The 24,541-nt window shown below is 55.6% G+C and overlaps 4 protein-coding genes across 4 annotated transcripts; 1 reads left to right on the top strand and 3 right to left on the bottom strand.

Annotated features, from left to right (window-relative positions):
* Positions 1 to 768: 768 nt before the first annotated feature.
* On the bottom strand, positions 769 to 3,924 carry NCS57_01031600 (uncharacterized protein; the record flags this gene model as incomplete). Its single annotated transcript, XM_053060064.1, has 3 exons — positions 769 to 1,153; positions 1,207 to 3,428; positions 3,493 to 3,924. The coding sequence occupies 3 exons, from the start codon at positions 3,922 to 3,924 to the stop codon at positions 769 to 771; spliced, it is 3,039 nt and encodes a 1,012-aa protein (XP_052910458.1).
* Positions 3,925 to 17,297: 13,373 nt separating this feature from the next.
* Positions 17,298 to 17,853, top strand: NCS57_01031500 (uncharacterized protein; the record flags this gene model as incomplete). The annotated part of the gene is made up of 2 exons (XM_053060063.1): positions 17,298 to 17,428; positions 17,502 to 17,853. The coding sequence occupies 2 exons, from the start codon at positions 17,298 to 17,300 to the stop codon at positions 17,851 to 17,853; spliced, it is 483 nt and encodes a 160-aa protein (XP_052910457.1).
* Positions 17,854 to 18,667: 814 nt separating this feature from the next.
* On the bottom strand, positions 18,668 to 21,417 carry NCS57_01031400 (Cell division control protein 48; the record flags this gene model as incomplete). The annotated part of the gene is made up of 6 exons (XM_053060062.1): positions 18,668 to 19,257; positions 19,308 to 20,799; positions 20,852 to 21,101; positions 21,152 to 21,207; positions 21,262 to 21,289; positions 21,368 to 21,417. 6 exons carry the CDS (start codon positions 21,415 to 21,417, stop codon positions 18,668 to 18,670), a joined length of 2,466 nt encoding a protein of 821 aa, XP_052910456.1.
* A 1,889-nt stretch (positions 21,418 to 23,306) lies between these two features.
* Positions 23,307 to 24,382, bottom strand: NCS57_01031300 (uncharacterized protein; the record flags this gene model as incomplete). The annotated part of the gene is made up of 2 exons (XM_053060061.1): positions 23,307 to 24,308; positions 24,377 to 24,382. The coding sequence occupies 2 exons, from the start codon at positions 24,380 to 24,382 to the stop codon at positions 23,307 to 23,309; spliced, it is 1,008 nt and encodes a 335-aa protein (XP_052910455.1).
* Between the last annotated feature and the right edge of the window lie 159 nt (positions 24,383 to 24,541).

Genomic DNA, 24,541 nt, shown 5'->3' with positions numbered 1-24,541 from the left:
ATTTCCTCCCGCACGAGCGGTCTTGCTGTCTAAGAGGCCTAAAAGCCTCCTTCTTGGAGACCTACTGTAACATCCATCGTTCGACCATCCTCCTTCTCCAGACTGAGAAGTGCGTCGCCCCATAGAATGTCGAGCGCGCCGAACCCGTCGTCGCTCAAAGAGAAAATCATCATCCCATACGTCCCTTCCATTCCATTCCCTCCATTCCTTGCAGCTCAGTTGAAGCTGCAGCCATACCGAACCCGAAGCAAATCATGACCGTAAACGCCTATACCCCTTACCAGATATTATTGTACCAGAACTTCTGGCACACAACAACAGAGTAACCATATTCGATCGCATTATCACTCCATGGTGCTTCCTCGTTTGTGGCATTGAAAATGTCCACTCGCGAATTTGCTTCTTTTCGAAGAACTCATCGCCACATTATTAGCCGGGCTACACTGGCCCGCACTCATTAAACAGTAGAAAGAAAAACTCCTCAACTCCGATCCGATGCAGTCTTAATGCCGAACGGAAACTTCGTAGACGTGGATCGTGTCAGTTCATAAACCGAGTAGAAATGTTGGTGTTGGGTGGAGGGGCGTCATGATCAAAAGGATGAGTGATAAGAATGCCGCTGCGAGGTTGTGAGTCCCCCAGGTGTCGACTAGTATCGTGACCAACTCTCCCATAATGGAGAAGCTTGCGCATTGATGCGCAAGGACCTACACCAAGAGACCTTGCAGCGCCTGATGTTTGGTTTGATTTAGAAGCAATCGGGTTGCTTCACTTTCGCTCTCGCTCTCTTGAGTGCTCGCTGTGGCTCGACTCGGCATCTGAGGACGAAGACGACGACGTGTGCGTCTCGTCCCCGTGGTCCTTGGAGCCATTGCCTGACAAGCTTCCAGGGGATCCAAGACCGTTGTAGCCGTCAATGGATCCATCCGGCTTCTTCTTGAGACCCATCTTGGCCTTACGGACGGCTCTCGCAGCCTTCAGCTGGGCTTCGCGGGCAACATTCAGAGCTCGCTCTGCTCGGATCTGCTTCTCCCACATTGAAGCATAACGGCCCTTGGCCAGAAGAAGTTCGTCATGAGTGCCACGCTCGACAATGGCCCCAGAGTTCAGGACGATGATCTGGTCCGCATGCGTAATGGTCGACAGTCGGTGTCTGCAGAAAGGTTAGCAAAGAGCCCAGTTCGCCATGTCAGTCGTGTAACATACGCAATGATGAGCAAGGTGCGACCCTGCCCAATATTCCACACATTATCCTGAATCTCCTGCTCAGTGTGAGAGTCCAGCGCCGACGTGGCCTCATCCAACATGATGATGCGAGGGTCCTTGAGAATGGTCCGCGCGATGGCAACCCGCTGCTTCTCGCCGCCGCTCAGGCGGAGGCCCCGCTCGCCAACCTGCGTGCCGTATTGGTCGGGGAAGGACATGATGCGGTCATGGATGCTGGCGGCGCGGCAAGCGGCATACACTTCTTCGTTAGTAGCCGAGGGTCTGGCGTACTTGAGGTTGTACATCAACGTCTCGTTGAAGAGAGTCGTGTCCTGGGGAACAACGCCAATCTTCTCTCTGACCGAGTCAATTGTCAGATCCTTGACGTTCTTGCCGTCCAGCTCAATGGAGCCCTCGTCGCAGTCGTAATAGCGGAACATGTGGCGAAACAGGGTCGACTTGCCACCGCCCGACTCGCCCACAAAGGCGGTCGTGGTGCCTGGTAGACATTCGAACGAGATGTTGCGTAGCGCCGGCTTCCGTCGGTCGTACGAGAAGCTGACGTTGTTCCACCGAACGTGTCCCTGAAAGTCTTTGCCCAGTGGGACTGCATGGGGCGTGTCCACCACAGTCGGTTGGATCTTGAAAAGTTCCAGAAGTCTCTCACCCGAGATCATAGCTTGCTGCACCGTCCGATAGAAGGTGCCGAAGAAGTTGAGGGGTCCTTGAAGCTGAGCCAGGTATGAGACGACCATGAACCAGTCACCCGTCGTACGGAGACCCATCGCAACCTGCCAGCCGCAGACCAATGCAACAATGATCCTACCCAAGTTGAAGACCACGGTCTGGCAGATGTTCATCATCATCATCCCCATCTGCACCTTAGCTTCGGCTCTCTGGAACACGCCAACCTTGTCCTGGTATCGTCTGGACTCGAAGTCTTCGGCGTTGAAGTATTTGACCGTTTCGTAGCTAGAGATTGAGTCATTCTTCACTGCTTCCTCCTCACGGTCAGCATTCGTCATTTCGCGACGCTGGTCCGCTCGGGTCGAGGCCATCTTGATGGTCATGTAGAGATACCAGCAGGTATCAACCAGGTTGATCTCGGCGTACAGTGGCCCGTACCAGATGTAGAACACGGAGATGGCGAGGAAAAGGTCGACGAGCATCGGGAACACCTGGAATGTCACCTGCTCCAGAAACTGGTTGATCGAAGCGCCCTTGTTAAGCGCAGACAGCACCTCTCCAGTACGCTTGGAAAGGTGGAAATCGAGACTGAGAGAGTGAACGTGGTTAAAGGCCGCTGTCGTCAGTCCTCGGTAAGAGTATTGCGAAACGGGGATCCAAAGAATGGATCGCGCCGAACCCAAGAGTCCAGACTGGCCTTGTAGGATCCACAGAAGCCCGAGGATTACAAAGTCCTTGAGTGGGAAGTTATCCATGGTAAGTCGTTCGCCGTCTGCGACCAACTTGATTACCGCCTCAAGAGAATTGACCACTTGCTTCACTTGCATTGGCACTGCCACGTTGACCAAGCGTTGTAGCATGACCAGGATGAAGCAGATGAGAACGTTGATCTGAAGCTTGGCTGAATCCTTGGGCCAGAGATAGGGGAAGAAGAGGGAGTACCCCTTAAGATACTCCCACCAGGTCTTGTGAGGGAGCTTCTCGGGTCGATAGAAGGCGGTCGATTCGTCCTTTCTAGAGTAACCGGTCGATCTGTGGGCGTTCGAGATGGTCCTACCACGCGAGCGACGGCCATTAGCCTCTCGACCGTTCGGCTCTCGGCCATTAGCCAGCTGGCCATTAGCCGGTTGGCCATTTGTGGTGTCGTACGACCTGCGGTGCCCATTAAGCAGCGGGGTGGACTCGGCAGAACGTCCTTCTTCTGCCTTCTTGTCCTCGCTGCGGACCTTTCGAATCCAGGCCAGGCTGAACACCCCGATGAGTGCCAGAAGGTGGAGGATTCGAAGAAAGTAGAAAACGAGGTCAATCTTGGTCCAGTAGTCGACACAGTTCCCATCCTTTTCCGAATCCTTATTTCGAACTGATCGAAAGAAGTGGCAATCGGCGGCTGCAACTGCGGTCGTGGAGAAGAGGATGACCTCGCCGATGAAGGCGAGAATCCAGACAATGAAGTGGACGATATTGGGCCCTTTGCGCCAATCGAAGAGCGAGATGAGGATATAGAGGTGGAAGAAGAGTGCGCCAACAATGTGAACCTAGGCAAATTGGGTCAGCTCGGGACACAATGGCATTGTCAAGATGTGTCGAGGGGTCACCTACCACGCTCCATTCACCAGCCCACGGCAGCCCCTCCGTTGACCAGCGGTAGGGGTCTTCATACCAGAAAGCATGGTAAAACATGAAAGAGGCGCTTCCAACATAGCACAGGAACACAATGGCAGCGAGGGAGCGGAAGACGTTCTTCGCGGTGCGGCCGAAGCCGGGGCCAATCTTACGTGCACCATCGCGGGAGCGCTTCTTCTTGGTGATGGGCAATGGCTTGCCTCCGGGCCCTTTGACGGTGGGCTGGACCAGATCTTCCTGCTTCTTGGCGTTGACGACGCTGTACCATGCGGCACAGGATATAAAGGCAGTGAGCAGGACGAGAGCGTAGAGGAACTGCGTTTTGCGCAAGATGTAATCCGCGAGCGGTAAGTCTTCGCGGTCAGAACCGCGTAGAGCGGTGGTCGGCATGTCGTCGGCGACAGCCATCATGGCAGTCTGGGATTGCTGGTGAGCGTCGATCGTCAGGTCAAAGAGCGGCAGCCCATATGTGCGCTATTGTGATGGTGAGGAAGGGACGGAGCAGACGAACAACGAAGACGAGGACGGGGGAGGGAAGAGAAGGCCTTCACCGCGGACAAAGCATTGCCCTGCCCGTGGCAATTGGCGGGGGAAAGAGGCCGAGAAACGAGTGGTGGTTGGGAGTTGGTGGAAGAGGCACGAGATGTAAATGTTGGAGAGTTGAGTCTCGAGGCTCCAAGTCGAGCGCGGTCTAAGTCCTGGTTTTGCTTCGGACTGAGCAGGTGCCACTCACTCACAGGCCCAGGCGTGCAGGTGCAGGCAGGTGCAGGGAAGGTACATAGGATGCCGGGTGCAAGGTGCCGGATGCCAGGTGCCCAGGTGCCAGCAGGGCAGGTGCCAGCCTATGCAAGTTACAGGCAAGCGCGACCCGACAAGTATTGTGCAGCGAGCGACAAGCAGCCGGCCGGTGGTGCTCCCCAGGCAGTCCCCAGTCTCCCGCAGACGCAGCCAGGCGCAGGCGCAGGCGCAGGTGCAAGCATTGGACACTAGGCGGGGCAAGAGCAGGAGCAAGAGCAAGAGCGCAGGCGCCACCACCAGACCAGTAGGACCGCTTTCTCACCCAGCAGAACGACACCCAGCGAGAAGGCAGGTGCCAGGCCTTGCCTGATGGGCAGGAGCGGTCTTTGGGTCTTGGGTCTTGGTGGGGCAGCTGACTTGGGTCAGTGGCGAAAGCCACCCGAAGGTGCCCTGGTCGCGGTCTTCGTGTCGTTGCTGTACGGAAAAAGAATAGAAAAAACGGGTACGTACCTCGGCGGTCGCAATCCAATAACCACTTCGACCGACCGAACCTTGGCTGTCTGTCGTTCAAGGGTCCAAGGGTCCCGACGAGAGGAGCTAGGAAGAAGCGTACTGTAGCGTGTAGCTTTTTCGGTTTGCAGTGCGTCCGGCAAACTGGGTCGAACCTTGCTGAATGTTTCCGGCGGCGGCTGTTGTAGGCTTGATTCGTTTTTGTAAACAGGCCGAGGATGGGAGAAGACGAGAGGAAAGGAAAAAAACAAAGCAAGCGTGAGCAGATGAAGAAGAGGTATCAGGTCTCGCCTGTCCTCGAGGTTGGATTGCGCGGGCGCCTCCGGTGGGCGTTGCTGGATCGTTGCTAGATCGTCGGTGGCTCGATCGATAACTCGCTTGTTGTTGCTGGCTTCTGCTCGTGCTCGTGGTGGCACCGGGGAATGGAGAAGAGAAGGGACCTTGTCATGAAGGAGGCAACCAGTTGATCGTTCCAATGGTCCCGTCTTCTACTCTGACTCTCTTCTTCTTGCTCAGTCGCTTGCTCTTGAGCAGAAACAGCGCCTCTTCTAGGCCCTCTGAGCCTCCCGGAGTTCTCCTGGAGTGGACACACACACGCCTCAGGCCTGGCCTGCACACGCCTCTTTCGCACGCTCCCACACACCTCCTCTGGGCAGCAACTAAGGTGGTGTGGGGCGTTTCTTGTGGTGGAGAAGCTTGACTGAGGGTCCTTTCTGGGGGGCGGCTTCTTGGGTCGCACGTCGTCTTTCTTTGGGTCCGCTTTCTGGGTATGTTATGGGTCTCTGCCAGGTCTGATGCTGGTCTTTGCCGGGTTTCTTGGGGCGATGTGAACTCGGGAGCCACGCGAATCAATGCTTGTCTCTGCCTGACAAGACGTCCGTGTTGAGCGTGCGTGTAGGAATCACGATGGAACTGGACAGTAGCAGCAATGACCTCCGAGGGCGCGTGGGCGTTGACGAATGGCGGTACCTCGGTGCTAGCTGCTGGGGGGAGAAGAAACGAGTGACAGGTGAAGGAAGAAGAAACGGGGAGGTGGTGAAAGAGGAACAGGTGGAACGAGAGGTAAATGGAAGCGCGAGATGAGGAAGGAACTCTGGCGTCTATCCTTTTGGGAAACCGCTTCTTAAGAAAGGAAGGAAGGAACCAAGCTCGCACACTCTACTCTCTTTCGGGCCTGTGCGTGGGTCGAATTCGGCTTCTACCTTAGCAACATGGAAGTGCATGTGCTGCTCTGCTTTGCTGCTGTGCTTGAGTTGCTTGCGCGTAAATGCCAGACCAGCAAGCGCCTGTCGCTGAGTAACGTGTAACCGGTGCAAGGGATGGAGAATGGATGATGGATGGATGGATGTGATTCTTCTGTTCTTTTTAGGGAAACGGGTCCTCAATCCAACCTAGCAAGGACCGCTTCAGGTGAGGTCGGGGACAGGTTGGCAAGCGGCCAGGTTCCCCCAGATGGCAGGTCGAGGCTAATTAAGAAACAATGTCGGGCCAGACGGAGAGATGGGATTCGGATGGCTGTCATGCCCATAGTAACTACTACTGTAGACGAGGCAGAGGGAGGGACCGAAAGGATCAGATCGAACATGGTCATGATGTATGTACCTGGGTACTCGGTACAGTACCTACATTGGATTCACTGCTGCAGCGCACTCTAATCCCCTACCGGCATCATGATAGCGCACCACCTCAGCCCTGGAGATGCCCAATTTGGACTGAAAAGGAGGTCTCGACACCATCTTCTTGCACCCGCCGCCCCCGGTAAGCTTTCGTTAACTCGTTGCACTGACGGACCGAAGGCAAGGGGCGCGTATGTAGATAGTAGTGGCCGGTTCGCGCTGCGCTGAGACGGGCAGTCAGCAGCTCGGCCGTTGTGTGGCACTCAGTCAACCCCGAGATGCACAACTTGGGACGGTTGGGACTGGGGTAGGCATGGCAGCGTGCAGTCCACATGGCAGAACCAGACTGAGGGAATGAGTAGGGGGGCATCATACATGAGATGAATGCTCTGGGAAACCGATGAGGGGCTGCGCTGCTACTGAGACGGCACCGTGGTGGTTTCTATCGATTCGCTTCCTTTTTCCCCAATGATCCAGACTGCGGCACGTTGTGTAATTCGTGTAAGTGGTCATGGTGGCTGCCATGGTGGTGAAGGGTGGTGATGGCGATGATGTAAGTGAAGACCACCAGCTCCATGTTCCATGCCTTAGCTCGTTGTGATGGTTGCACAAAGGCCTTGTACCTCTGGCCGCACCTTCAGAGGCTGGTCTGCCCAACAAGCTGTCTGCAGATACCTCCCATCTTCCCATCCCAGTCCTCTAGATCCCCGCGACCTGTCCAGCTAGATCTGAGCTCCAGACTCCTGACGTAGTTTATGTGCCTGCCCTTGGTCCCCCTTTTCACAACACCATCTTCGCCCGCCGTCGTCATCCGAGTCAAGTCAGTCAGATGGGGCCGAGTCAGGAGGTCGTCCCTCGGCCAGCCGCGGGAGCAGGCGCGGGTGCGGGCGCCCACGGCGGACACGGCGGTTCACGCAGCGCAAAGGCCATGATAGATGTTATTTCCGAACCCAGTCCCCTCGAGCAAGCCCGGGGATGGGGGCCGTTCTCTCCGTCAAGCGTCAAGGAGACAACCCCAAGCTTCCTTCCGGCAAGCCATGTCACAAACATAGCTAAAGTACATAGGCTGCGACATGCTGCGAGGAGGTCTTGATCTTGCCTTGCTCAGCCGACTAGCTGCTGTGCGTGTATGCAGGTCCCCAGACGCGAGGAAAGAGACAACTCAGCATCAATTGGCGAATAGGCGTTCGTGATGCCGGGGCCGGAGCCGTTAGCCAAACGGCACGGCACTGCGATGTGCAATGCATGGTGTAGCCACCAAGAGCGCGGAACCAGCGAACGACAGGCGACTAACGGGCATATCTCAAACATCGCGGGTTGTAAGTACCTGCAGAGGGTGCGTCGTGCGTGCGTGATTGTCTCTGGCTGCGCGCACTCATTGGAGCTCGCTTCTGCGCATTCATCCCCTCCTTAAGATCGATCGCGTTGGTGGAGAGAAGAATGCAAGTTGCTGCTGACCCCCAGGTGAGGGTGAGGGTGAGGGTGAGGGTGAGGGTGAGGTGAGGTGAGATGAGATGCCAGGTGAGGTCGAAGCGCGGTCCCCGGTGTACGGCCAAGATTGGCGATGCCCAGTTTTGGAAACCGACAAAGATGGCGGGCAATCATTGACTCGACTGGGTGGCATTGCGCTGCTGGGTCTTTCTTTTCTGGGTTTGCTAGGATCATCCATGAACCCGGAGCTTCTCGATTCCGTCCATCTTTCTTCTTCTCTCCACCTCTCCACCAGGTGTCACCATCTCCAACAGCATCAGAGGGGGAGCCAGAGACGGCCTGACCTCATCTGTGCCTCCACCGTATTGCATCCGGCTCCTCTTGACTCTCCTCCACTGTGGTTCCTCCGTCGACTCCACAGCGACCGCTGCTGCTTCTATTGTTGTCTCGATGGAGGCCTTTAGCCTGACCGTCCTTTCAGACAACTGCCGTGCCCGAGTCGTAATGCGTCACTGCTTCAAGAACCAGCACCGACTGGTTTCCGATTGTATGTACGTGAACCCCCTTTGGGCTTCAATCACGCTCACTTGCGCACGCAGTCAGTCTTGGCCCGTCTACTATGACTGCCTCGGTAACTGTGCCGCCATTCCCCTCGAGCAACCGAGAACGGAGTAAATGGCTCTGTATCCGTCTATCGAGACCAGGTTCAACAGGCCGTGGCTGGCTACCTCGGAGCTAGAGAGCATAAGTTTCATTAAGACAAGGTATTTATCCACCGCTTGAGGTTTTTCCCGTCGGCATCCAATATAACAGCATTGGATCGTGGGCCGCGCTAAAGTATACATGGATGATTTGATCTTCGGTTGCAAATGAAAAGCGAGGGACGTACCACAACCTTTTCCATAACGAGAGCAAGCCAGTGTCCATCTTCCGGATCTGCAAGGCCTTGCTCAAGCGCCCCCGGGGAACAATAACCTGGGCTGTCTCTTCAGCTGTAGGTATAACCACGCAACGCTACCTACCCTTTTCCTCGACCATGAGAGGATGAAGCATCATTCACCGCTCGCCCTGGATGCATGAGTCTGCGGCCGGTTGGGGCCCAGCTCCCGAATCGTTGTCGTCCGTCCATTGTCGGTGTCATTGATACACACCCGTGGTCCCCCCAACATGCCTATCCGACTGATGCAAACTCCAGCCGCTGGCGACCAGCCAGAGCATGGGTACATGGGTTCTCTTGTCGTTGACAGGCCAGCCCATCTCAACCAGACATGGTAGCCACGAGAGCGAGCGCCGAAAAGGATGAGCTTGTAAGACCTGCAGTCCCCAACGCCAGACCCTTTCTGAGGGCTTCCGATGTGACTCGACCAGGTCTCAGGGATGTCTTGCTTCTTGATGGGATGGGTGCCCCTCATCGAGTGTCCATTATCATCATCCATCCATCTGTGTCCTTGACCCATGCACCGCGCCGCCAATCCAGCATCTACAAGTCCCATGTCCCCCCCCAGCACTGACGGCCCTTCACCACCATCACCGGCGCCGCCGCCAGCGGACTGGACTGGTTGCAGCGATGATGGGCTGGATCTCGTACCGCTGCAGAATGGGCTGATGCCCACCCAGCACAAGGAATCGACAAGAGACAGAAAATTGTGGAATGTGGAATGTGGAATGCTGCTCCAATCCAAAGTCCGCGTCACCTGTCCCATCCCAGGTCACGGACGCCGCCAGCCATGAATGGGGATGAACGATGGATGACTGGCTGGAGCGTGCGTGACCAGGTCAGGCTAGGCCAAGCGGATGGTCTCCAGAGCGTCCTTACTCGCCAGCCAAGGGCTCAAAGAGCCGCTCCGTCACGATCCTAGTGCTTGTTTAGAGAGCCACCACCAAGCGCTGCGTGCAGGTAGTAGAGTACGTACCTGCTGTAGTGCGCAACGGACCGGACGTGCCTAAATTGACACATGCCCCCATCGCCAATTGATCAGTAATAAATGATGTTTTGGACCTGGAAGATGGGGATGCCCTTTCGTGCAAAGGAGATCGAAGGATTCTGATCGGGATCATGATTGTTTTCCTGACAATGGCTCCACCCACCAAGACTGGCCCCCGGGCGAGTACATGCGGCGTTTGTCTCCAAGGTTGTCTTGTCCAAGGTTGTCAATGCCTTCAAGATCCTGATCCATCCAGGTCACATCACAGGCAAACAAACCTCCTCGACCATGCAGCGTTCTGGACGGAGGTTGTGCTCCCCAGCGTGCGTCCATCCGCGTGGATCATCCAGCCAGAATCCCGAGCGCAGGGCACTCAAGCCTTGTGCTCCCCTCCAGGACCTGGAGCTCGGGAAATGGTGTTGGTGGTGTTGGTAATACGTACTGTACCGCAAGTACGTAGAGTGAGCGAGGGGCGGTGGGTGGTGTCATCTCTGCAGACTGCATGTGCGCCTAAAGACCAAAGCAAAGTCGAGATCCAACATTTCCAGGTCCATCCTTTTTGCGCGTCGTTTTCTCAGTCGCAAAATTGAGCTGCCTGCGTCTGCACTCGGTCAGGTACGTGCTGCCCACGGGATCCTGGAGGATGGAAGCGAGACAAGCTGGTGAGATGAGGCCAGACGAGGCCAGAGACTGTCTGATGTGAGATGTGAGAGATGTTGTCTCGCAACAGCAATAACAGCAACACCTTCGCAGCAGGAGCTGGGATGAAACTTGATTCCCGCTGATACGACGGCCAAGGTAAGAAGTATGAAATGATACAGTATCCAGCATCTGGGCTGCAGGTCATGTTGGGGATGCTGTTCTTTCGGGCTTCATGCATCTGCTTGTGCGACGTGACCAAGGTAACCTTGGTTGGCGCTTATCCAATTGATTCAAATGTCAAACCTAGACATCGTCTGAAGCCGCGCCTTCTTAACGTGTCGCCTCCCGCATTCACATAGTCATTGTTACCAATGCGAAAATGCCATCCGTTGATTTGACCCAGGTCTCCCCTCTTGAGGTGCCTTCCCTGATCGCGATGCTGCCAGCCGCCATTTCCTGGCAGTTGAGGCCAACAACTCCGGCCTTGCCTTCCAATACCTTCCTTGTTTCCAGTTCCTTCCACGCTCAGAATAGATTCAGGGAAGGGCCATCATCACGGAAGGAGAGAGAGAGAGACAACGACCGGTGAGTCGTGTCCCTGTCGTACTTGCCGGCATTCCCATGGATGGATGCTTTCCGGCTTCTCTTCCACCTCCATTGAATCCAGTCCAATCCAATCCGCCTCATCCTCCCTTACTCACATCCACAGCACAGGACAGCACAGCGCAGCGCAGCTCTCCGGCAGCTTCTGTCCGTCCGTGTCCCAGCTTCTCTGTATACTCCCGTCCGTGCCGCGCTGGACAAACCACCAAAGTCCCAACCCATCGGGGACGAGTCGTCTCGAATCCGGACTCGACGCCTCCCTCCCTCCCTCGATGACAAGCTTCAGCGCGCGTTCATCTTGACCCTCGATCCTCGACGCTCCACCCAGCGGCATCAGTAGCTCCGCAGCCCCTTTGCTTATTCGGCGACCTATTCTTTGTCCTCTTTGTCATATGCTGTCATGTTTGCTCGGTGCATGTCTTTGCTCATTTGCTCTCAGTGCTTCCTCGGCTTGCTCCTCGCATCAGCTGCTTTGACTCCAGCTCAAAACATCCATGTTCTCTCTGCTTGATATCTGATCTCTCCTCTCAGCGGATAAGCCACAATCAGTCAATGCCCCCGGTTCAACCGGTCCGTCCAGTGGGCCTCGATTGCCAAATCACAAGTGATAGGTCGCCTTTCGTCGATCCCGTCCCCTTGCTCATAAGCAAAGACCTTCGGCGACTGCGACCCCGATTCGCTTTCAGCGAAGGAGAGAATGACCTATCGACACGAGGTGCCGGGCGGCAGTGATATTGTCTCCAGCCTGGCCCTGTAAGGTCTGAGCAGTATGGCCTGGGCCTCAAGGCATGGATAGCTAAAGACAGGCTCAACAGCCTCGTTCCAGCGTCATTGAGCGCTGTATCGAGTATCTTTCGACAACTTGGCCAGTGGCTTTCTTCTCAGTTCTTCTTTGGCCCCCGATGGCACGAGCCTGGTTTCTCAATGCACTTTCATGCAGGTTTCCTCTACTCCATTCGACAGAGCGGCGAGGAAGGGTCACCTTATGTCAAGCGTATGTTCCATTGGACGAATCTTGGCCAAGCAAAAACGTCGTTATGCGGCTCGCCATCAGGTCGTGTTTCATGGGTCCACCCGCCTCTATCCACACGACACGACACAGCTTCATGCAAGGTCATGACTTGGACACTTTACAGATTGGAGCGGCGACTCTTGGGTTCAGCTTGCCATCCACTCCCTGCCTGAGGCGAACACGCGCACAGATAATCACCAAAGCAATTCACAGGTACTCTGAATAGCTACAGACCTGCCCAAAGGCGAACCAACCGAGTGGATGCCCCTAGCTGTGACTAAGCTCAACCAAGCTGCCCAGACGTCATTGTACACAGGGCCAATGCAATTGAATGCACTCCAGCTGCGAGGCGACATGCCTTGATTTTCCGGGGAAACGTGTGTGGCCGCGGCGTCAGAGCTGTCTGTTTGGGTGGATGCGTGGTGGGACGCTGACCGTGGTATTACTTGACCGGGCATGAGGAGATCCTGGAGACTCTCCCCACAACATCCCAAACCCCCAAACATTGATCTCTGGACTCGGGTTGATCCCCCACATCAGAAACCCCCATCGAAGATTTCAGCCTCAATCACGCCCAGGGAGAGTTGGGACTAACTAATCACCAGGGCGGATTGTGAGAAACCTGGGGCTTGCCGGGCTTCAATTGCGAGCTTAAGCAAACACTGTCGAGATGAGCCAACACCCATGCAGGCTCGACCATCACAACAACCCGTCTTGGCGAACAGGACTCGTCTCGAATCTCAGCACTGTGGCACAAACTTATGGAAGCCCACTCGCGGGTCGGTCTAGCAAGCCGCCCTGCGAGGCGAGGCGAGACCCTGAACCCTTGTCAGGCAGTATCTACATCAAGTCGTGGTACTCGAAGGCATAGAGTGACGAGGAAGAAGCACGTAGAACTCTTGACACCCGAGCACCCCAACGGCTGCGGCTGCTGCGATGTCTCTTGTTCCACCTCCCTGGGAAGAGATGACACAGCGCCACCGACTTGACAAAAGCAATGCGAAGGGTTGTCGAAGCGGCCACACGCTACTCGGCCCATGGAGGCTTAGGCCTCTTTATGCATGATGTCCAACTGGACAATCTACTTTTCTCTCTTCTCTCATTCTATCGGCTAGCTCCATGGTCTCTCGGAACAAAGCAAATGTCGGGGTCTGCAGTTCGGTGTGCCCAATGTCCCAAGCCTACGGATGTCACCCAGCTCCGTCTTCTGGGTTTGACCATGTCAGGTTGAATGCAAGGCGACTATTCTGATTGCTGATCATCATTGCCACTGTCCCAGTCATGAAGCTCTTCACCGGGGGCTTGCTGTCATTGCCCAGATACCCAAGTTGGGGCGAGCGCATGCTGATATGGCCAGTGTTGAGACGTCTCGGTCAACAGGACGGCTGAAGCTGTTTATTGGTTCTGCTCCTCTGGTGTACTAGCTCTCTCCAATCATTGTCGAGCGATGTTGCGGACAAGTGTTGGCGCAATGGGGTACGCGTTCAACTGCTTCTGCTTTTACTGCAGGGCTGGTAATGGCCGTGCTAACATGTCTAAGAGCCGGTATTCGTTGCCACCCAACCGCGCTCAGGTCCAGTACCTTGAGTCATGGCCAGGCGAGGGCTTTCACGGCAGCTTGTGTCAGATGCATTCCATTCCTTCGAGCGAGGCCGGGATTCACACAAGTCTCCCCGGAGATGCCTGTCGTCATCAACTTGAGGGAAATATTAGGGAAGACTTTCCTTGTGTGCCTGTTGAACCAGGTACGGTGTGGAGCATCCAAGCGCTCTGCACATCTGTACTCCGTACCGGTCATGGCTGCGAAGGGCCGGTGAGATAGGGACAGGCTTTAGGACTCGTCATTGCTTTGTTCCTCACCGCCTATACAAACTTTCGAGCGGGTGCCGGGGGTGTCCGGCGCGGTGCCGAAGGGTGGTGCATCCCCTCTGGCTGAGAATAGTTGGCAGCTCTCCCCGGGTGCCATCTCATCTCGCGGCGGCATAGGCTCATGTGACGGGCCAGGACACACCCGTGCAGCGCGGGGTGGAAGGACATGTCGAGGGAGGATAACGGCAGAGTGTGCTATACGACAACAGGAAGGTCAACGGGGACGGTAAGAGTGCGGAACTTGCAAACGGTTCCAGCGACGGCTTCTTGAGTCGGTGTGAAAGAAAACGGCCGAGCAGGTGTCACTTCCGGGTATCCCAGCGGGCCGGGCCGTGAGTTGTAGCGTTGGACGGAGGTTCGCGACCAGCAATCAGGCTTGAACTCGAAACTTGAAGGATTGTTGGTGTGGCCCACATGGGTATGCTTGGTTTGAAGCATCCGTCTGGACTCTTACGACAGTTGGGCTCGGCAATATTGGCCACAACAGGACGGTGGTTTGCCGAGGTTGTGAGCAGAGAAGTCAGCCCGGTGACCACGTTGTGTTACCACAATGCGCCGAGAATTGATGGAGCGGACGGCTGTGGATGCGTCCGGATGGCATCCGTGGCTGTACTCGTTGGTCGAGGTTAGTTGTGACTTGAAGCTAATGCGATAGCCAAGTCAGGAAACCGGGAGGCAATCCCGATGGTCAGGTAGGCGGCGCCCGCGCAATATTCCTCCGATGACATGTCATGGCAGCGAATTCCAAGGACGGGTGGCCGACTACAGAGTCAAGTCGCATCGGATTGTAGGGTAAGAGGGTCAGCAGGGGTGAGGGCATCTCGTGGTGGCCATCCATCTCGAGCTGAGCCGTCGTGTCACTAAGCTCTGGTGCTCCGGGTAACCCGGGACGAGCTAGAAGCGGGCTGCATTAAAGCGGCTCTCTTAGCCTCGTCTGGTCTCGAGTTTGTCTCGAGTGGACATGACAAGTTGGCGATCCATGTGGTTGACATGGACCTGGTATGCTTCAGGACCGCCGCAGGCTGACACTGTTTGATTACAAGGCGGATCATGAAACTCATGATACATCTATAGTCAGGCAAAGGCCAGCTGATACATAGAGTCCGAGATGCTCAATTCCGCAAGAGCAGACTGCATTGGAGTACATGGCTGTCGGCGCATCGAGGCACATAACGGTGCCGAGGACTTACAACTCCAGGGCGAGCGGACCCGTGCATCTAAGCTTGCAGCAACAACGTGGAGGCGATCCCAATAGTCGCGGGAAAGAATTTGTAGACGCGACACTGCACGGGGGTCATTGCATCAACGAAGGAAGTACGGACAAGGTTATGGCCCGTCAAAGCACCGTATACACGAGCTTCATGCACCATGTCCATGGCAGAGCAACATCAAATACCGCCGGGCCGCGGCGAAGAAACAACGGGACATATCAAAGACGATCCACTATACAGGATGTCGGGGCTCGAGCCTCCGGCTCATGGTTCGGGGCTGAATATTGAATGCCAGGCTCGGGTATCATACCCCTTGAAATGACGCATCGTGAGACCACTGGCGACAATAACCAAGCGGCAGCGGCGGGAGTTGGAAATTTGTCTGGCCCGAGAGTGGCCACAGCTTTATACTGGGCAGTATGCAGTGCAGGATAGAACGCATGATGTATACGCCGGACGGGCTCCAGCACGTTGTTGCGGGAGGCTACATACATACCTGGAGCAGAACTCACTCGACTTGTTCTCTCGACGACCCGCCAACGAGACAACAACTTGCAAGCCTTGTGGGAGCTGGGCCAAGGGAACGGAACGAAGGATCAAGTTGGTTATCTTTGGTGCGTCCCAAGGCTGGCAAAGAGTCAGATTTGGCATCGCTGCAGACCCGCATCGCGCGGGAACCACGGGCTGGGCGAAGAGGAATAGCTGACCATGTTGTCGGTCAAGAACATTTCCAATTACCTACCTACACGAGGCATCCATTGCCATGGCAAGGCATGGCATGGGAGGGTCGAGATAAGAAACAGCCTAACAGGCTTGGTCAATTCAGGCAGCGGCTCGTCTGGCTGATGAGCCGGACAGGCAGTCACAGAAAAGCCAGGGCGCAACCCAATGCAGGTTATTCTCCGAGGCTGGGTCACTTGAGTGAGTATCAAGATGCAAGGGAGTTGGGTTGCGGGCGAGACAAGACAAAGCGCATCCACGGACAGACAGCCAAGGGATGAGATGAGGGCATCCCAAGAGGTTGCCGTGGATGGTGTATGGACTCTTGGTCAGCTGGACTGGGATCAAAGAGCCGGGTGATGTGGCATTGAATGGATGTCCAGGCATTGTATTGGTGAGGTTGGGAGGGCTGAAAGGTGCGGGTGCGGGTTGCAGGCGCACGAAGGCCTATTGAAAGTTTATTCAGTTGTCAACAGACGGGACGAAACAGGACATGGTTAGCGAGATTAAGCAGAGCTGGCTCTTGATGCCCAATTTATGATGTAAATCAATGAACTGGGGGCGAAAAGGCTGGCTGTATCCGCGTCCAACCACGGATAGCAGCGTGTGAGCAACTCGCCAAGCGAGACGAACTCGGCCGGGGGAGAGTTTAAAAAAAGCAAGCACAGTGAATTTGGCGACGGATCTAGTTCGACAGCTGACTAGCTTGGATTGATTTTATCTGATGGGTTGTGTTTATCTCTGATTATTCAAAAGACTTCATTTTCTTAAACGGCCGTGTAAGTGCGTCTGCATACATACAGGACCTCATCAATGGATCCATCCAATGTATACATGTACCTTGTATCCATTCTTTCCCATTCCCGATGGGACTTATCTTATCGTTGTGCATAAAGTGCGACGGAAGCGCCGCCGTCATCGGGAAAGGGTCAGGCCTCCACATTCTTACCCAACCCAACCAATCCCCATTCTCCTCATTCCATTTTTGGGGTGTATTTCATAAGCTGCCAGGTACAGTACGTACCTTGCACTGCCACAATTCCCAAGGACCCTCCCCAAACGCCAATTTCTCTCAGCCTTGCGCAACCTGGAAAACCTTCCCTCACAGCCTCGCCCACGACCGACCACCCACCCTTTCTTCGAGGGGGAAAACGCGACGACCCAGCATTTCTTCTTCCCCTTTCCCAATTCTTGCTGCCCCTTGTGACGATCTCTTTCCTCCCCCGCACGGCACTAGACAGGGGTAAGCTGGGGGCATTCTATGGTGCTCGAGCTTGTGACGTCCTGAGTTGGCTGAACTGTTCCGACGTGCGAGAGCAGACGAAACTTTGTCAGTTATCAAGCACGGCCGAGCAAAGAGCGCCGCGGCATCCTTTCTTTTTTTGTAAAGAATAACAGCCGTCTCTTCTGTCTCATTGGTCGTCGACACATCATTGTTGGATAGCAGAAGACGATTGAAACATCTCTCTACACCGTCAACCCCCCCGTCATCATCGCCATCACAATGTCCAACAAGGCCCCCTCCACACCCGTCAAGGTGCCATCAAGCGCAGCCAACTACACCGCCGCGACCCTGGACCCTGATCTGCGCTCTCAGATCAACTCGGTCCTCCTCCACGACGGACACGTTCCTAAGTATGTTGCTCCCCTCTTTCGCATTGACCTCGCCAGGCAGACAGACATCAAGCTAACACACTTTGAACCCCAGGATCCAAGAAGCCCTCCTCCACGCCCTCAACTCCGACTCGGCCAACTGGCCCACCACCATCCAATCCCACGCCCTCGCCCTCCTCCGCTCCGGCGAGGTAACCACCTTCCCCGCCCTCCTCCGCCGCGTCCTCGACGACGTCCGCCACGACTCGGCCCTCAACCCCGTCTCATCGAGCACCAACGGCAAGCCCGCCACCAACGGCGACGCCGCAAAGGCCAACGGCTCTTCTACCGAGTCAAAGACGACCCCGAGCCTCGCCATACCAGAGTCGGTCGTCGACGAGGCCCTGCGCGTCACGAGGGAGCATCTAGAGGCCATCTGCGACATCGAGGACGACGAGGCTGCCTAGACGGCGCTGACTCGGGAGCGGATCGAGCAAGAGAGAAACAAGGCGAGAAACCCAGCCATCCAGCAGCACCGCACGAGCGTCCAGCAGTCGAAGAACGGGTATTCCTCGAAATGACACCTTCGAGCGATGAAACGTGCTGCAAAATCATAAAACACACATACATAGTTTCACCTTTTCAGAGGCCAGGCAGGCCCAAGGATGTGACAGACTCAATGGCGAGAAAGGAAAGGGTAGGCACAAGGACCATGATCGATACCAACACAGAAAACATGAGTACCAAGTTCATGTATGAGATAAATGAATAGACTTGTTTTTGATATCTACAACTCAGTACCCCGTCAATGTTGATCAAGCAACCTAGCTGGCGTGCATGTCATGATCCCATATTAGGGAATTCAACATGTGGTACCTCTTCTCAACGCCAGGTCATGGGTACAGTCACTCTTGAGTTACCGTCATCATCCCTAGGTAGTCAGTCAAGCAGAATGTCAACGATACACAGACAAGCAAGCAATCATATTCATCAAAAGGGAATCAATTTCATCATCTATCAAGTCCAAAACAATTGTGCTTCAATGAGCAACTTCCTCCTACTGGGCCATCACGGCGACAGCGACAGCGACGCACAAGGGCTACCGAAGTCAAGTTGCCATTCTTCTCGCATCTACCTTTCTACCAACTCCCAGCCCAATATCGGCTGCGACATAGTGTATGGATGGAATCCGTCCCACTGGCTGCTCACAACCAACGCAGAGATGTACGAGAGAAAATATTAGAATACAAAGGACCCATGTCCACAGAGCCGTTGCCGTCCTTAGTCGTAGAGATCATCATCATTGCCAGCGTCACCGAACGAGTTGCCACCGTCGGCACCAGCAGCCTCAGCGCCAGCCTCGGGGAACTTGAAGAAGGCACCGGGGCCAGCGTTCTTCATCTGCTGGGCGAAAGCCTCGTAGCGGCGGATCTCAACGTCCGACACGGATCGTCGGGCCATCTGCATAGCCTCCTCGAAGTGAGCCTTGGTCAGCTCAGGCACAGGGTCCTCGGCATCCTCATCAGTGTCCATCTCATCACCAGCCGCCTCGCGAGCCTTTTGGCGCTCGATATCAGCGGTGATGGACTCCTTGATGGCAATCTTGACAGCACGCTGGGTGATGAAGCCAAGATCGGCACCAGAGAAGCCGTGTGTCTTGGAGGCGATGTAGCCAAAGTCGATGTCAGCAGCAATGGGAGTCTTGCGGAGCTGAGCCTTGATAATGCTGAGACGGCCAGGCTCATCGGGCAGGGGCACGTAGATGAGCGAGTCGAGACGACCAGGTCGGCAGAGAGCAGGGTCGAGCTGCTCAGGTCGGTTGGTAGCACCAATAACGAAGACGTTCTTCTTGGAGGTCATGCCGTCCATTTCTATTTCGGGTTAGCAGTTGAAGCCGGCACCATCAGAAACAATTACTTACCAGTCAGGAGCTGGTTGACGACACGGTCAGAGGCACCGCCAGCATCGCCCATGGAGCCACCACGAGCCTTGGCAATAGAGTCGAGCTCGTCCAGGAAGACAACGCAAGGAGCAGCAGCACGGGCCTTGTCAAAGATGTCTCGGATGTTGCTCTCGGACTCACCGAACCACATGCTGAGCAGCTCAGGTCCCTTGACGGAGATGAAGTTGGCGGCACACTCGTTGGCGACAGCCTTGGCCAACATAGTTTTACCAGTACCAGGGGGACCGTAGAACAGCACACCTCGGGAAGGAGACATGCCGAACTTGAGGAACTTCTCGGGGTGGTCCACAGGGTACTGGACGTTCTCCTTGAGGTCTTGCTTGACTTCCTCGAGACCACCAATGTCCTCCCAGCGAACGTTGGGAACCTCGACAACAGCAACCTCGCGGAGCGCGGAGGGGTTGGAGACGCCAAGAGCGAAGCGGAAGTTCTCCATGGTGACACCGAGAGAGTCGAGGACCTCAGCATCGATGGTGTCCTCATCAAGATCAATGAGATCCATCTTCTCACGAATCTGCTGCATGGCAGCCTCAGAGCACAGGGCAGCAACATCGGAACCGACATAACCGTGGGTCTCAGCGGCAATCTGCTCCAGGTCGACGTCGTCGCCGAGCTTCATGTTCTTGGTGTGGATCTGGAGGATCTCGAGACGGCCAGTGGGGTCGGGGATACCAATGTCGACCTCGCGATCGAAACGGCCGAAACGTCGGAGGGCGGGATCAATCGAGTTGGGTCGGTTGGTAGCGGCCATGACGACAACGTTGGAGCGGGCCTTCATGCCGTCCATGAGGGTGAGGAGCTGAGAGACAACTCGTCGCTCGACCTCACCGTTGGTCTTCTCACGCTTGGGGGCGATCGAATCGATCTCGTCGATGAAGATGATGGCGGGAGAGTTCTTCTCGGCCTCCTCGAAAGCCTTTCGCAGGTTGGACTCGGACTCACCGGCCATCTTGGACATGATCTCGGGACCGTTGATCAGGAAGAAGAAGGCACCAGTCTCGTTGGCGACGGCTCGGGCCATGAGCGTCTTACCAGTACCGGGAGGTCCGTACAGCAAGACACCTCGGGGAGGCTTGATACCGATGGACTTGAAAAGCTGGGGATGTCGGAGAGGAAGCTCGACCATTTCTCGGATCTGGGCCATCTGCTTTCGGCATCCACCAATGTCATCGTAGCCAACCTCGTTGAGGTTGTTCTCCTCCTCATCTCGCTGGATAGGCTCGCCCTCGCAGTGAATGACGGTATCTTGTGCCACGATACCGTACTCTGGGGGATCGACCTCGACAACCTTGAATTCGACTTGTCTCATACCACCACGGACGATAAAGAGGTCTCCTTGTCGGACAGGGCGGTATGCTTCTCGGAAGTAGGGGGCGAGGAAAACATCGAAAAGAGAACCGGTGATACCCTCGACGGTATCAGCGATGGGGAGGACAGCAATTCGCTTGGCCTGCAGAGCTGTTAGCAACAAGTCGATGTGCCCTTGATGAGGGGGAACTGACGTATTTGATATCGGGGCAAGGGTGGATGGTGATCATGTCACCGTGCTTGACCCGCAGGTTATGGCGCACGACTCGGTTGATGCGAGCGCTGCCATCATCGAGCTCATCATCGGCGAGGACAATGAGGACGGTGTCCTTCCGCTTCTTGCCTCGGACAAGAACGGTGTCACCTCGGAAGAGCTGGAGCGAGTCCATGGTGGCCTCGGAGAGGGCGATGATGCTGTTGTCATCGTTGACGGCATCGGTGACCCTAGATCATGTCAGTCATTGCGTGCGCACCCGCGAGTGCCCGTCACCTACATCAGCTGGTTGGGCTTCTTCTTCTTCTTGAGGATCGCGGTCGCGGTGTCATCTTCCTAGTAACGGTCAGCTATCTGTGCGGGGTGTCGACAAGATCAAGCGGTACGAACGTTCTTGATCTCCGCGCCGGAGGGATCGCTGTCGCCAGTTAGCTACTGCTCCTGCTCGCCTCATGGCAGGCGCCATGGCTTGATGAGGTGGTGAGTAAAGACGTACGTCAAGTTGACCTTCTTGTGGTGGTGGTGCTCGTCAGGCTGGGGAGCCATGATGATTGTCTGGATGCTTCAGGTGAAGCTACTGCTGGCTCGCTTGATGACGAGAGGAGGGGAAGCTGGAAGTGTTGTGGAGAAAGCCAGTCGATGGCTGTTGCTTCAGAGACGGGAGAGGTGAGGGGGGAAGATATGGGAGTGTAGGAGGGAAGAAGGGAAGAGCGGGAGGTTGATGTTGAGAAGTTAGTTGTGAGTTGTAGGAAGAAAAGTCGTTTTGAGGTTTGAGGCCAGAGGCAACGAAGGTTCGAGCTGTTCAAAGGCCACAGGGCACCTTCCTTCGGGACCGGAACCGCAAGCAGCGCAGCCAGCAGCACGTCGACCGGCAGCGATTCACTGGCCGACCGTGGAGCTGTGGGCCAATGATATCACCGAACGCCCTGATTCGGGGCGGAACAATGTTTGTGCATATGACAAAAACAGCTTAGCCCAGCCGTGGGATGGTGGGGCGCCCCAGGCTGGCACTATGATGCAGCGAGCATGGGCACGGGCGCGAGGCGGTAGGTAGCAACAGGCACACTCAGAGTGACGACTACAGTACTGACCTACAATCGCCGTGCAAGACAAAGCATGTAGAAGCCCGAAGAAGCTTCTATTGACACTAACAATTACTTTTCTGTACTGTCTCAGCATCACCAATCTCACTTTCCGGGTTCTCGTAACAGCCACAATCGTGCAGAATCTCGGTGCTTTGCTTGGCCACTTTCTGTCACCACCACCTTGTTAGACAGACCGCCACGCATAGAGTTCCTGCATTCAGTTGCTTTGCTTTTCGCCCCAGCTGGACGGAGGTCAAGGCAAGGCAAGGCATGGCACGGCGGATCAAAGGCAGGCAGCTAGGGCCGCGCAAACAATCGCGCCCGCCTCCACCGACACTCGCTCGCTGATGTTCCCGGCTACGTCTTTCGGCCAGCTGCGTGCTTGTTGGCCATGCTTGTTGGCGCCCTCTTAGCGCTCGTTCCATTGTGAGACTGAGACCACCTGCACCCGCGCTCACCTTGGACGGTGAGGATCGTCTGAGATCCAGTGCAAGATGGACCAGGCTGTAAATCCGGGGCTCGTCTCATTTCCGCGACAAGTTGAGTCCGCCACGATGGATGCTTTTCTTTTGCCTCGACCATTCTCGCCAACAGGCAGCAATTCACATTTGGTCGAGTCCCGCCTCAATTGCCACTTGTCATGGAAACATCCAGCAAACTCTGTAATATCGAAGTACAAACATGATGGCTTTGTGCATCTGGTCTCGTCAAGGGTCTCGGCAAAGTAGCGACATGGGTGTCACTTTGATGCCCGCCCGGACCACCGATATTGCACAAGCACGTTACTCAAGGCGGCACATAACACGCGGGTATGGATATCCCAGTCGCATAATGAGTAGGTGGTTTAAGCATGGAGTCGAGTCTTCCTCTCGTCCGTAAAGCTGGCTTCCTGTATTGCTGCATGTCTGTCTATCAGTGGCCACATTCACTACTGACCCAACGAGTCAGTGTTGCCAGACTAATGCCCTCAGTCAAACGTCTTGACTCGTCGGGTTGCATATAGCGGCAACAGAGGTATGTCCTTCAGCTTGGAGGCAAAAAGCCTTGAACTTCCGATGCAGGTCCATGACAGCAGGTCGGGTCATTGTCATGACATGACATCTTGTCGGCCATCCGCCGTTCCATGCATCGTGGCATGGGTATCATGATGGCTTGAGCTCCTCATGTGCGCACGACCTATCTTCAGACAGCTGAAAAGACGCGCCGAAAGCATCCTTAACACTGACTTTTATGAACAAAGGGATCAGGCGCTTGCAAGACGGAGCATCACGGTGACTCTAAGCTTCTCAAGCAGCACGCACTGGTGGTGGAGGTGATGGCAGCTCCTTGACCTTCAGCAGGAGACGGCCTTCACTCATCCTTCTCAAACGTATCGTTAAGATACGTCACGAACGTCTCCCTCAACCTCGCGGCCCTCATGTCCCCCACAGCTTCCAGCCCAATGCCCCCTCTGTTCAACCCCATGAATGCCCTCCTCAGCCTCTGCAGCTGTGGCAGGCCAACCTTCTTCCCTGCTGGTAGCTGCACGGTAAGGTCGCCAGAGCCTGATGGTATCCGTACCTCGTCAACGTCGTCGCCCTCACGCTGCGCCTCGACGATGCGCTTCACAATGTCTGATGTCTCACGGTCCAACACATAGAGGTAGTCGCCGCTGGCCTCACGGCCGCGCTGGACCGTAGCCTGGTTCGGCCGGACTACCTTGCGCGCCTCGCCTGCGATGGCATCCCAGAGATCGGAAAAGACTTTTGTGGTTTGCGGCTCGTCGTCTTCCCAGATAAGTGTGAAGAGGGGGCTGTCCCAACGGGTCATAGGGTTGGGCTCTTCGTATCGAAAGACGAGGTTGTCCCAGTTGCTCGGCTCGTATGGCTCTGCGGTGTCGACATCGGGTGAATCAGTAGCCGCGGCCTCGGTCTCGTCTGCGCTCTTGTTGCCCCCGGTTTCTCTTCGTCGCAGCCTCTCCTCGTTGACTCCCCTCGCCCTGTCCACCCCGCATCCAATCTGCAATATACAACTTGGTGTGCGGACTGCCTTGGCCTCACAGTGCAGTTGGTATCGCCAGCCCTTAATATAGTTGAGTCCGTCGAGAATCACGATGTCCTTGTCGCTGAGGACGCGCTTCACGGCGCCATATAGTGCAGCCCGGGCATCCTTCTCGGAGGCATTCGCGGAGCGAGTGTGTGCGGGGAGTTTCTCTGGTGATAGGTCGTAGACGGTGCGGGATATGGAAAGGGACTCGTCGGATATGAGGTGTAGACGGTACTTTGAGTCAACGATACGCTTCTCGAGGTAGTCGTAGAGCTGCTTTGATCTTGTGGACTTGCCCGAAGTGGGCAGTCCAGATACAATGACGAGCTGGTGGGAATTGTTAGCGAAGAGGTATTACCTAGAGCAGGCGATGGTGCGAGATGGAGAAGGCATACGGGCATCGCCTCGGACAGATGACGCGTCTTGATAGGACTAGTTCAGCCGAGATGATTGAGCAAGGGCCTTGGCCTGGGGTATTCGTTCGATGTGAGGCCTCTCGTTGCGAAGCGAATGCGAATGTTGGTGGGGTTGGAGTTGTCGATGGACAATTTTCCGACGGA

The sequence above is a fragment of the Fusarium keratoplasticum genome, chromosome 8 (genome assembly GCF_025433545.1).
Source record: "Fusarium keratoplasticum isolate Fu6.1 chromosome 8, whole genome shotgun sequence".
Lineage (NCBI taxonomy): Eukaryota > Fungi > Ascomycota > Sordariomycetes > Hypocreales > Nectriaceae > Fusarium > Fusarium keratoplasticum.
The sequence above is the reverse complement of the archived record's forward strand: the minus strand, read 5'-3'. Positions and strand labels throughout refer to the sequence as shown.